This window comes from Pseudorca crassidens, chromosome 14 (assembly GCF_039906515.1).
Source record: "Pseudorca crassidens isolate mPseCra1 chromosome 14, mPseCra1.hap1, whole genome shotgun sequence".
NCBI classification, from domain to species: Eukaryota; Metazoa; Chordata; class Mammalia; order Artiodactyla; family Delphinidae; genus Pseudorca; species Pseudorca crassidens.
The window spans coordinates 6,227,531-6,240,233 of NC_090309.1; the positions used below are offsets into that span (position 1 = coordinate 6,227,531).

General features: G+C 48.6%; 1 protein-coding gene and 1 pseudogene across 1 annotated transcript in view; one reads left to right on the forward strand and one right to left on the reverse strand.

Annotated features, from left to right (window-relative positions):
* The window catches only part of CNOT11 (CCR4-NOT transcription complex subunit 11), a 22,929-nt gene extending 16,408 nt beyond the window's left edge, over positions 1-6,521 (reverse strand). Inside the window, exons 1-2 of the mRNA XM_067704127.1 lie at positions 5,919-6,521; positions 630-794 (exon numbers count right to left, since the gene is read on the reverse strand). Coding sequence (XP_067560228.1) covers positions 630-794; positions 5,919-6,438 — 685 coding nt within the window. The 5' untranslated portion in view covers positions 6,439-6,521. The remainder of the gene's footprint in view (positions 1-629; positions 795-5,918) is intronic.
* LOC137205740 (frataxin, mitochondrial pseudogene) lies at positions 3,287-3,919 on the forward strand (annotated as a pseudogene).
* Positions 6,522-12,703: the final 6,182 nt, after the last annotated feature.

A 12,703-nucleotide genomic window follows, 5' to 3' on the forward strand; every position in this document is an offset into this window, starting at 1 on the left:
CCTAGAACCCATGCTCCGCAATGAAGAGAAGCCACCGCAATGAGAAGCCCACACACTGCAACGAAGAGTAGCCCCCGCTGGCCGCAACCAGAGAAAGCCCGCGTGCAGCAACCAAGACCCAATGCAGCCAAAAATATAAATAAATAAAAATTAAAAACAAAAGACAAACAGACCAATGACGTGGAATACAGAGCCCAGAAATAAACCTTCCCATATATATATTCAAATGATTTTCGATAAAGGCACCAAGACGACACTGTTTCAGCTATTCTGGGTCCCTTGAGATTCCATATGAATTTTCTATTTCTGCAAAACACATTGTTGGGATTTTGATAAGAATTGCATTGAATTTGTAGATCGCTTTGAGTAGAAGTGACATCAGGAAAATTTTAAACGGACCAAGTTTTACTCAGCATTCTTCTTAAACTGGAAAAGCAATCAATTCAAGTGAAAACTCAAAAGGAAATTTATATCCCATAATAGCAAGGATCCAGTACTGAAGCTATGTTTTTCACAGAAAATACTAACTTTTTAGTACAGTTACAAAGACCTTCATTTAAATGGAGTACCTCAAGAAAAAAGGCCTAATGCTAGCACACAAAGATGCCTGAAGCGGGATCCCTCCTTACCGGCCAGGGCTAGCTGAAGCCCGCTAATGTCCACAGACTGGCCCATGTTTCCGACGTCCATCAAGGCAATCTGTCGCGGTGTCTTTTTGAAGAGTTCCCGTGGAGGGGCCAGCATCAGCTGGGAAAGGAAAAACTTCTCTGGCGGAGTTATAGGAGGTAAAAATCCTGTAAACAAAAGAACGTACAGCAGTTTCTCTAACGGTTATTTTTAAAAATTATCTTGAGTCTGGTAAAATTAGCATTTGCTACTTGTCACCTCAACTCATGTACCTTTAAAGACAAACTTACAATTGAAGATTCATTTAACCAAATAGATACATTCATCAAAATGTAATTAAATAGTGTCCCTGAGAAGGACTGGTTCCAGGACACCCTGCGTATACTAAAATCCAAGGATGCTTGGGTCCCTTATACAAAATGGTGTAGTATTTGCATGTACCCTACACACATCCTCCCTTATACTTCAAATAATCTCTAGATTAACTGTATGTCAACTGAAATTCTATGATTTGTGGCAATGAAACTTAAGGTTTTTGTAACTATTAACTTTGTTTTGGGGGATTCTCTGGCAGTCCAGTGGTTAGGACCCGGCGCTCTCACTGCTGGGGCCCGGGTTTGATCCCTGGTGGTAGGGGAACTAAGATCCCGCAAGCCGCACAGCACCACCAAAACAAAACAAAACAAAAAAATCAACTTTGTTTTCTAACATGCTTCAATTCCTGCAAAGGCTGAAGCTTACATATGCAGGCAAAAACAACAACAAAAAAAGCTACAATGCTCAGAAATGCTTTTCTTCTCTACTGCTACCAGCAACTGTGTAAAAGTTAAAGAGACAAGGAAGCAATCACTAGCTCCGCAAATACACTTCACACACCTGTTTCAGTCCACAGCACGGCTACAATTCCCAGAGTGCTGGACATTGATGCTTCCCTTTCATCCCAGAGCCGCCCGCTTACCCGGCGGCGGCCATCCTACCGCAGCACCGCACTGTGGCCAGACCCTGTTCCAGCTCCCAGCTGGGACTCCTACCCACTCACCGCCCACAGTCCACACGCCCACTTACCAATGAGTTATATTTCTAGGTACAAATCTGCTCACAGATTTTTAATTCTGTTTACACAGAATTAACCCCAAACTTCTGCACCATTCATAAGACCTTCCTAACGTGGTCCTGACCCACTTTCCTAATCCCATCTCCTGACCCCCCTCCAATCCATGCGTTCTACACTCCTGTTGCATAAAATCTCTCACTTTCTCTGACTCCTGATTTCAAAACAACCAATACACGCAGCTCTTTAAGAATACGTGACAGGGCCACACCCTTCTCTCCCCACCATCTCTAATCAATATCCAGCAAAAACATCACCCCCTCTCAAAGTTCCTCCAGCTACACAGCTGTAGTTCCTGTGCTACGAGGTGCTGTGCATGTGACATCTAGTACGGCCCTTAACCACACTGGGTTACAATCAGGTTTATGTCTCTTCAACCAGACTGCAGCTTCTTGAGTGCAAGGAAGCCATCCTACTTACTTCCAGATACATTCTCAACGTTGGCTCTGCAGCAGAATCATCCGAAAAACTTTCAAAACATATACCCATTAGATGCTCCCCTTGACGCACAGTATAATAAGCCTTGACACTGACATTCCCTGTTGTATATTTAAGCACCACCCCTACCTAGTGACGATAGTAATGTATAAAGCTTATTGTAAATACTTTTATTTCTCATAATTATCCGCAATTTTCAGACTCGGAAATTGAGGCAGAGAGAGGCAAAATAACCAATCCGTGGATTTCCCTGGCAAATCTGTTTACAATGCAGTCTATGGCCTACATCTAGGTTTAAACTCATCGCATTCAAGAGTGACATTATATAAGTTATGGTTCCTTTGCCTAACCCATCCTACAGAATTCAAAGGGCTCTCCGACCCAAATCCCACACTGCCCCATCCATCTCGGTGCTGGGTTTCAAAACACACACACACACACACACACACACACACACACACACACACACACACACACGTTGCAGCGACTTTCTCAGCATTCTCAAACTTCCTGAAAACCAGGTTCAGTACCTGTACCCTAAAGACATCTAACACACACACACACACACACACACACACACACACACACACACACACACACACACACACACACACACGATGCAGCGACTTTCTCAGCATTCTCAAACTTCCTGAAAACCAGGTTCAGTACCTGTACCCTAAAGACATCTCATGGAATGCACAGGTTGCCCCTCTTAGGTAAGGGCAGTGCAGGAAATCCACGAGAAGATGCTTTAGATCCAGAGGAGTTGCCAGCAGGAACCATGACCAGCTTAAACGTAGACGCCCTCCCCTGCAAGAAGTTCTCCGGCCTGACCTCAAAATCTGCTGCCTTTACCTTCTGGCTCCCTGAATAGCAGTCCCTGCCTTAAGGGGTCACTCGCCTGTTTCCTCACTGCTTAAGGACTGTAAGATCGAACTGTTTCCCACCTGTCACCACCTGCTCCGCCCCCTACCGCTGTCCTCCTCCAAGTCTTCCAGGTACCCTTATCACTCATCACCATCTCCTCTGTGCCCTTCTCCTCTCCTGGCTTCAGGTCTTCTCCCAAAATCAAGTCTCAGAAAGCATCTCTTGAGTTTAAAAAACAAACAGATGTGGATGCTGGAGCACCACGCAGCTGCCAGCCTCTGCTCCGCTCGGCACCCCCGGGCTATGTCCAGGCCCACGCCAGGGCCCCACGGCCCACGAAGGACTCCCAGCTCTACAGCTGCCAGGGCCTGCACAGGCAGCCAGCCCCAGTCTGAGCCTCTGCTGCCTCAACTAGATCCTGAATGTCAAAAAGCAGGGCGTCTGCTTGATGAATCTGAGGACAATGGGAACTCTGGGTGACGCTGGCCGTCTGGACGATACCACGTATGCAAAACTGGCCGAGGAGACGCTGGATTCCTTAGCAGAGTTTTCTCAAGATCTTGCAGACAAACCTTACACACTTGAAGGCTATGATGCCTCCTTTGGGAATATGGTGTTTTAACAATTAAACTGGGTGGAGATCTAGGAACATACGTGGTCAACAAGCAGACCCCAAACAAGCAAATCTAGTTATCTTCACCATCCAGTGGCCCCAAGCGTTACGACTGGACTGGGAGAAACGGGGTGTACTCCCACGACGGTGTGTCCCTCCACGAGCTGCTGGCCACAGAGCTGACTCAAGCCTTAAAAACCAAACTGGACTTATGTTCTCTGGCCTACTCTGGAAAAGGCACTTGCTGCCCAGCCGAATGCTGAAGACATAAAAAGCGCTAAAGCCAAGACCCCAGCTTTGCTCTGCAGCTGAATGGCTAGTCTTCTCCATTCCTGCTTTTGAGGACAGTTGCAGTATGTGTACGGCTCTGTGAAAAGACCGTGTCGCCTCCCTCCCTGCCTGTGAGTTCAGATTTTTAATTTCCACAGGTTTCTTTGCATTTGTTGTCTGACTTCCTCCCTCACGTGACAGCCCTTATCTTTTGTAATGTCTGTATGCCCATACCTTTAATATATAACCTCACAACAAAGAAAAAAAAGAGGACAAATTCCAGGAGGAGAAATGAATTGGCTTCACCATTCATTCTTTGAAAGACTTACTACAAAAACTGCCTGAAGAGCGGCTGGCCAACCTTGCCATCCTGACTCAAAATGAGACTCATTAAAGGGAAGCCTAAAACGTTCCTACTCCTCTTGAAAGTGTAAACACTTCTAAGCCCTTTAGTATTGAAGCATCAGTGGCAACTCAGGAATTCCCAAACCGAAGACCATTTTCTCTTTGTGCTTTGTGACTGCCAGGGTGTGGCCCGCATGGGGTGACACAGGGAGATGTGGTGCTGTGTCTTCCATATGTCCATATATAGGTACACACACATTTACATGTGTGTGTACATATATTTTTTTTTAATTTAAGGGTCAGTATAGAATAAGCTATTGCAACACTGGTCTGAGGATGCAAAAAAATCTCCCCAAAGCCACCTCTGTACGCTCATGGATATAGTACAATAAGTGAGGTCATGGGGCTGAGAGGTGCTTGGTAAACTGTGAAAGGCCACATAAGTGAAAAGATGTTGGTGTTAATGAAAGGAACCCCGGTCTTACACTTGGCCCAGCCCAAAAGTAGCTGTCTGTCTCGGGGCAAGTTTCTCGAACTCTCTGGACCTCTGTTTCCCCATGTTAACAGAGAGGGTTAAACTGGATAGAATATAGTCGATTCCCAATTTAGACAATTAGTGGTCCCGTCAGGCAACTTATCAGGCCAGCTTTAATTCCCTCTAGTAGAGGAGATGACAGTGAACAGTTTTTTTAAAACTATAGAATAAGTATATGGTTTTGGGTTTTGCTCTACTTGAATTTCAGTTGAATTCAGGTTCAAATAATCATCCTTTATTGTGCCATTACCGTGCTAAGCCTGGGCTGTAGGCTGAATGTTAAAGTGTTGATCCTAACCCCCAATCACAGCCCTCATAAGTGCGATTAGTGCCCTGGGAAGAGAGACCCCAGAGAGCTCCCTCATCCCTTTCACCATGTGAGGACACAGCGTGAAGACAGCTGTCTATGAACCAGGAAGCAGGCCTTCACCAGACGCCCAGTCTGCTGGGGCCTTGACCTTGGACTTCCCAGCCTCCAGAACGATGAGAAATAAATTTCTGTTTATAAGCCAAACAAACAAACAGAAATAGCAAAAGAGGCCTCGCATCCAAGCCAGTGATCTCACTAAAGGTGCACGAGCATGCATTTTACATAATGTGCAGCAGTCTTGCGTCTTCCAGTCTAGGCCGTGAATTGAGACTACTTTCTATCCTCTGCCCCCATCGCGTTAACCAAGGACACCTAACAGCAAGAAGGCGGCTGTAAAGTCCTGAAACGCTGCTGAATGTGCATTTCCGCTCAACAAGTATTCGGGTTCTGAACGACTTCTCGGTGACTCCTGAGACTTAAAGCCGGGGTGTAGGAAGGCAGATCCTGTGTGTCATTACTTACAACTGCACACACCTCAGACGCGCGTGACGAGCACGAACTGCATCATGAGGCACTAAAGCGTCAAGCCCAACACTAAGCGGCACGGTTTCACGGCCCGTACTGTTGGGAGGAGTAATTTTCGGTGCCGTGAAGCTGCCACTTGTCCCTACTCGGTGGAGGGGGTGCGGAAGGGATTTCAAAAGGACACAATCCATTTCACGTGTGGGTGAAGGCCCAGCAGCTGCCGGATCTCACCCTCCGCGCCGCACAGCGGGCTCCCGGCGGGAGGACCCGGGCTTACCTGAGAGCGGCGGCCGGTCGGGCTCCTGGCCGCCGCGGGCGGGCGGCGCGGGGTTAAGCAGGTGCGCGAAGCTGGCGGCGAAGGGGTTGGCGGCGAGCGGCTCGGTGCGGTACATCTCCCAGAGCAGGTAGAGCGCCGTGAGGCGCTGCGCCGCGCTGGGCAGAAGGTCCGGCTGCTGCAGCAGCATGACGAGCACAGAGCCCAGGCGGAAGTGGTCGGCCTTGCTGAAATAGTGGTGGAAGGCGGTGGACAGGCCCTCGAAGGTGCTGCCGCCGCCCGCCTCCTCCGAGATGATGCTCAGCAGGCTCGAAAGCTCTTTCGGGGTCAGGCTCATCCTGCACGCGGGGCCCCCCGGGCCTCCACAACCCGGCCCGGGGCCACCCGCTCCGCCTCTGCCGCCGCCGGAGCCGGAGCCTCCTGGCCCGCTCCTAGACACCGACCCCGCCGCTTCCCGGGCCCTCCTTTGCTCCGCGGCGGTAAGAAGACGGCCACACGCCGCGCTCGCCCCGCCGCCGGGCATCAACCTCGCTCGCCAGTCCTGTTTCCGGGCCGGAGGGGCCCTGGCACCGGCTCGCTCCGTCCCCGCGGCCGTAAAGCGCGCTGTGGCACGACAGCGTCGCAAACAAAACCCGCCGGGAAGCCAGCCGCCCGCAGAGAAAAGTGTGGCGCGGACCCAGAGCGAGGCTGCTGGAGCCGGGCCAGGGAGAGGATCCCGAGACGCCGAGTGGGCGGAGCGAAAAGCCGGAAATGGGGGTGGGGCCTGTGGGGGAGCTGCGGAAGTCTCGCGGTGCCACAGCACCACGCTGTGGTGCAGTCTGCGCATGGGCGAGCAACGTCCGCCCCCAGAGGCACCCCGAGGGTTGTACCAGGCAAAGAAGGTCCCAAGAAATTTGTGACGTTATTGCCTGGAAAAATGCATCTTATAATATGAAAAGTTGCGGGCTTCCCTAGTGACACAGTGGTTAGGAATCTGCCTGCCAATGCAGGGGACATGGGTTCGCGCCCTGGTCCGAGAAGATACCTTATGCTGTGGATCAGCTAAGCCCACGTGCCACAACTACTGAGCCTGCGCTCTAGAGCCCGCGAGCCACAACTATTGAGCCCAAGCGCGACAACGAAGACCCAATGCAGCAGGAAAAAAAAAAAAAATCTGAAACGTTTTCTTAATATAACACACCTGGCTGTTCATGGTGAAACCTTTTTAAGTGCTAATAGCTATGAAGACCACGCGTTTCTCATTACCAAAGTTAATTTCCAGTCTTACACTCCTATTTGAGGAAATGGAATCATACGCACACGAGCTTTTGTACACAGTTACTTTAACAAGATTTTCGTAAAATGTTTCCAATAAACATTCGTTTACAAAATTGTTGTACAACTTTTTACCGCAGCCTGCCCAAGGGCGCTGATTCTGGGCCTTAGCTGTGCATTGGAAGTTCCCCAAGAGCCTTCAAAAATGCTAGTGCCTGGTCCTGGTGGCCAGGTATTAACAAACAGAAAGCAAAAACACCTGCCCAGGTGCCTAGTGTGTACTCTGGGTTGGGAATCACGGAGGGGTGTGTTCCAGACTTCCCCAGTTCCTCCCTTAGACCTACAAAACCCTACAGGGATTCCACCAGCGATTCCCAGCAGGCAAGTTTGGGAGATACAGTATGCGCTAACTCATGCTAGTAGCTCGAGAATTATCTAGTTGCGCGCCACCTTAATTCTAAAGTATAATTGAAGGAAGAGAAACTGCTGGGTCAAGGGGCATGCATATTCTGAAGGCTTCTTCACTTGACTATTAGATATCCCTGTAGAAGGGTCCTTTCAATTAACTAACAGCAGCAGATATAACTTGGTAACGCTTGGACTCCTGGGAAACTGATTCGAATTATCTTGAAAGTACTCTCATTTTATTTATTTACTATAGTAATTAAACTTTATTGTGTTTGGGATGTCTGTTACAGCAATGAGCTTACCTGCATAGGTTTTGCTGTGTTTTTTTTGGTTGTTTTTTTTTTGTGGCACGCGGGCCTCTCCCGTTGCGGAGCACAGGCTCCGGACGCGCAGGCTCAGCGACCATGGCTCACGGGCCCAGCCACTCCGCGGCATGTAGGATCCTCCCGGATCGAGGCATGAACCCGTGTCCCCTGCATCGTCAGGCAGACTCTCAACCACTGCGCCACCAGGGAAGCCCTGTGGTTTTTTTTTTTAAGTTGTTTCAAAATATGTGAACATTATGTGCCCCACCACCCCAAAAAACTAAATATTTTTCTTTCTGTAAGAGCATTTTCAAAATTAGGTTGGTGTTAAAAAGAAAACCAGAGGCCCCAGATGGAGTCACTTATGCTAGGTCACACTACTAACCTAACTGAAGCTTCACCCTCCCCCAGAAATGTAGTCTTAACCAGGAATTTTCTGGTCAGCACCAATGAGCTAATCAGTCACCATGCCCCAAAGGAAAATGAAGTAACCTGTCACAAAGACTTCTTCCATCCCCCATAAGTAGGATACCTATGCCTGAAATAAATCTTCCTTGCTTAGACTTCTTTGTCTTGCCTTTGAAAACCTTTTCTTTTCTGTAGCCCTTGGGAGCTCCTCTCTACTTGCTAGATGGGATGCTGCCCGACTCATGAACTGCTCAATAAACCCAATTAAATCTTTAAAATTTACACAGTTGACTTTTCGTTATTTAACAGTGGTAATCCAGGGTTTCCTACGTGTTCCCCGAAAACAACTCTCAGGCCCTGGTAACAAATAACCACAAACAGAAATCTGTCCTCTCACAGTTCTGGAGGCTAAAAGTCCAAAATAAGAGTGTCAGCAGAGCCAGGCTCCCTCTGAAGGCTCTGGGGAAGAATCCTTCCTGGTCTCCTCCTAGCTTCCCGTGATGCCCAGCGGTCTCTGGCGTCCCTTGGCTTATGCTGCACCATTCCCATCTCTGCCTCTGCAGTCATGTGGCCTTCTTTCCCGTGTGTCTGTGCTTCACGTGGCTTTCTTATGGGGACACCAGTCATTGGGTTTAGGGCCCACCCTAATCTAGTATGTCCTCATCCTAACTAACTGCATCTGCAAAAACCCCATTTCCAAATAAGGTCACATTGTGAGGTGGACATGAGTTTTGAGGAGACACCATCCCACCAGTAGAGACCCAAAGCTCTCCCGGGCATGCATCCAGTCATACAAACCGTCCAAGGCCGACCATGACGTCAAAAAGTGGGCGGTGCCCAATTTCTGGAAATCCCCACCCCTTCCGCAAAATAGCTGGAATACTCCTCCCACTCATTAGCCTATGAAATTACCCACCCCTATAAAAACCGACAACCCCCTCCCATACCCTGGGGCTGCTCTTGCCTTCTGAGATGGCCCACAGGTCTGTGGAGTGTGTTCCTCTCTAAATTAATCCACTTCTTACCTATCACTTTGTCTCTCACTGAATTCTTTCTACATGAGACATCAAGAACCTGACCTTCATTAAGTCCTGAGACCAGGTGTGTGAGCTCAGTTAAAAGAACGTGGGTTCAAGTCCCAATCTGGGTTGCACAGTTTCAGCTGGACTGCCAGGGAAGCCCTCGTAATCTCTTCTTAAAAAGACACCAATCATAGTGGATTAGGGCCCACCCTGATGACCTCACTTGAACTCAATTACTTCTTTAAAGACCCTATACAAATACAGTCACTTTCTAACTGGGGGTTACAACTCAACATAGGAATTTGGGGGGCAGGGAGGCGGAGGCAGGGGACAACACCACAACCTGTGACAAAGAGGGAGCAGTAACTTTGGCATGAGGCAAGGAAATGTTTCATTGTCTCTTTGTTGGCTGCAAGAATCCCAGGAAGCTCAAAACAAAAGGGAGAAAACTGAATAGGTGGTTCTCACCAAAGTTACACACAGGGAGGAGAGAGGCAGAGACTGGAGTGATGTTGCCACAAGCTGAGAACATCTGGAGCCACCAGAAGCTGGAAGAGGCAAGGAAGCATCCTGGAGCCTGACCCTGCCAAAGCCTTTGTCAGCAGATAAGGCAGGGGGTCCCCGGAGAAAGAGAACCAGGCATGGCTTTCTTGACATAAGAAAAGCCATTTTGGTCTAAGCCACTTGGTGATCCTTATAAGCCTGGCCACAATGCTTGCCCTTTATGTTTGTAACGGGTCTCAATAATCATTGATCTTAAGGAAAGTGAGGGAACAGAGGGACAGAGGGAAAGCGGTCAAGAAACAATAGTTCAGCGATAAAACTGAGTCCTAGTTCCTCCTCAAGAAATATACGTAACAATCTGATGCAGTCTCTGAATTCTGCAGGAACTAAGCCCCCCTCCATCCCCTGGTGGAGGATGTAAAGAAGATGTTGACCCTCTTGACTTCAACCAACTAAAGCCTGGACTCTGTCGACCTTTGCCCCAGTTCTATGCTGAGTTCTCCTCTGCTCAAGCCCCTTCATGAATATGCGTGTGCCTTAGCTTAAAACGTCCCCAATTTTGCTGTTAGGGGAGACACTGCTTGGGGAAAGGTCCCCGGTGCTCTCCTTACTTGTCGCAAGTAATAAATGCTTCCTTCTCCCCATCTTTGGCTCGGTTGTAGCTTTTGGCTCAACACCTACCAAGAGGTGAACCCAGTTTTCGGGTAATATCTTCGTTTCAGACATCTAGCTTCCAAAACTGGGGAAATAAATTTCTGGGTTCTTTTAAGCCACCCAGTTTGTGGTACAATTAATACGATAGTCTATCGTGTGAGTATATCATACAAGAATTTCTTTACCGATTCTATTGTTGGTGGGCATGTAGGTAGCTTCCAGTTTGGGAAACTATAATGAATAGAGCGGCTATGACCATTCACGCTGTGGGTATAAGCACTGACTGTAAGGTCGGATCCTAAGAAACGGCACCGCGAAACAGAGGAAAGCTTCAAGTGAGCTTTATTAGGGAGCGCTCCCGGGCGAGGTTCACTGGTCCGAGAGAAAGGGGCCAGAGAAGTCGCAACCAGGCGAGGGTTGGGCAAGATTTTATAGGGGAAGAAGGGAAAGGGGTGTGGTGAATCTGGGAGGGCGCAGGGTATTCCTTATTTGGTGGTCTTTTCGGGTATCCTGGGGGACCGTTAGTCCCGCCCCTCGAAAGGCGGGAAGGCTGGGCTGGGTTCAAAGTCCCCAGGTCAGTTCCTGGAACTGGGTGGTCCGGAATGTCTCCAGGGCAGTTCCTGGAACTGGGTGGTCCGGAGAATTTCGTTCTGATGCAACCTGTGAATCTGATTGTGTTCCCCTGCCTCGGGCCAGTTGGCCTTACGCTGACCTTTCTTGACTGCACACCCAGGAGTAGAATTCCTGGGTCACAGTCTATGTGCACGTTCAGTTTCAGTGAATTCTGCCAAACAGTTTTCCAAAGTGGATTGTACCAGCTTGTGTCTCCCTCAGCTGTCTATGACATGGCCACCAAGTGTGATACGGCAACTTATAATGAGAAATATTTATTTGGTCTTTGTCCTCATTCCTGGCACAGAGCTCCTAAAACCCGCGTTTATGTTAATGAGCTGACTTTTGGAAAGCCCGGAAAGGTGGGGCTTGTTGCCAAGGGAACCTACCAGGTGATTGGAGGGTTGGAACGTTCAGCCCCCACCCCAAGCTCAAGCTCAAGCCCTCCCCTCAGGGGAGGGGAGAGGGACTGGAGGTTGAATTATCACCAAATGGCCAATGATTTAATCAATGATGCCTACGTAATGAAGCCACCATAAAAACCCAAAAGCACAGATCTCGGAGAGCTTCCACGTTGGTGCAACGCGGGGAGGTGCTGGAAGTATAGCACCCCTGCAGAGAGCACAGGAGCTCCGTGCCCCTTCCTTCATCCTATGTCCTAAGCACCTCTTCCATCTGGCTGTTCATTTGTGTCCTTTGAAATATCCTTCGTAATAAATCAGAAGTAGTAAGTAAACTGCTTTCCTGAGTTGTGTGAGCCATCCTAGCAAATTACTGAACCAAAAAACGGGGTCATAGGAACCTCTGATTTATAGCCAGTTGGTCAAAAGCTTGGGTGACAACCAAGACCTGCATTTAATGTGTGTAGTTTGGGGAGGCGGGAGTGGGGAACAGTCTCATGGGACTGAGCCCTTAACCAGTGGGGTTTGATGCTAACTCCAGGTAGAGTGTCAGAACTGATTTAAATTGTAGGACACCCAGCTGGTGTCTGCCAGGGAGCTGGAGAATTGCTTGGTGAGGAGAAAAGCTCCCCATTTGGAGTACAGGAGAATCCAGTGAATGAGATTTTCCTTACACCAACAATCAATATTTTCCTGCTTTTTTCTAGCCCTTCCAGTGGGAGTGTGGTGGTATCACATCGTTCTCTTAATTCTCACTTCCCTGATGACTAAGGAAGTTCAGCACTTCTTCCTTTGCTATTGGACATTTGGTGTTCTCTGTTGTAGTGTTCCCATTAAAGCCTTTGGCCCATTTTTGCATTCAGTTGCCTGACTTTTTCATATTGATTTGTAGGAGCTCTTTGTATATTTGGTATATGAGTCCCCTGTCAGATACAAGTATTATGAATATTTTCTCCCACTCTGTGATTGCTTTTTACTTATAAGTGTTTCCTATGACTAAGTTCCTGAATTCTTGTTGCCAAATCTGCCAACACACACAGGACTTTATAAGATGTTTGTAACATGGTATAAAACCCAGCTACTTCGGGGGCACTAGGCCCACCTCAGTCCCGAGTGTGGTCCAAGCAATGCTGAGCACGTCTAGCTGCTGACTTCTGCAGCTACACACCTTAAAGTCAGGGGAGAGGGGATCAAGGTGGCCGCATATGTTGGCTGTAACC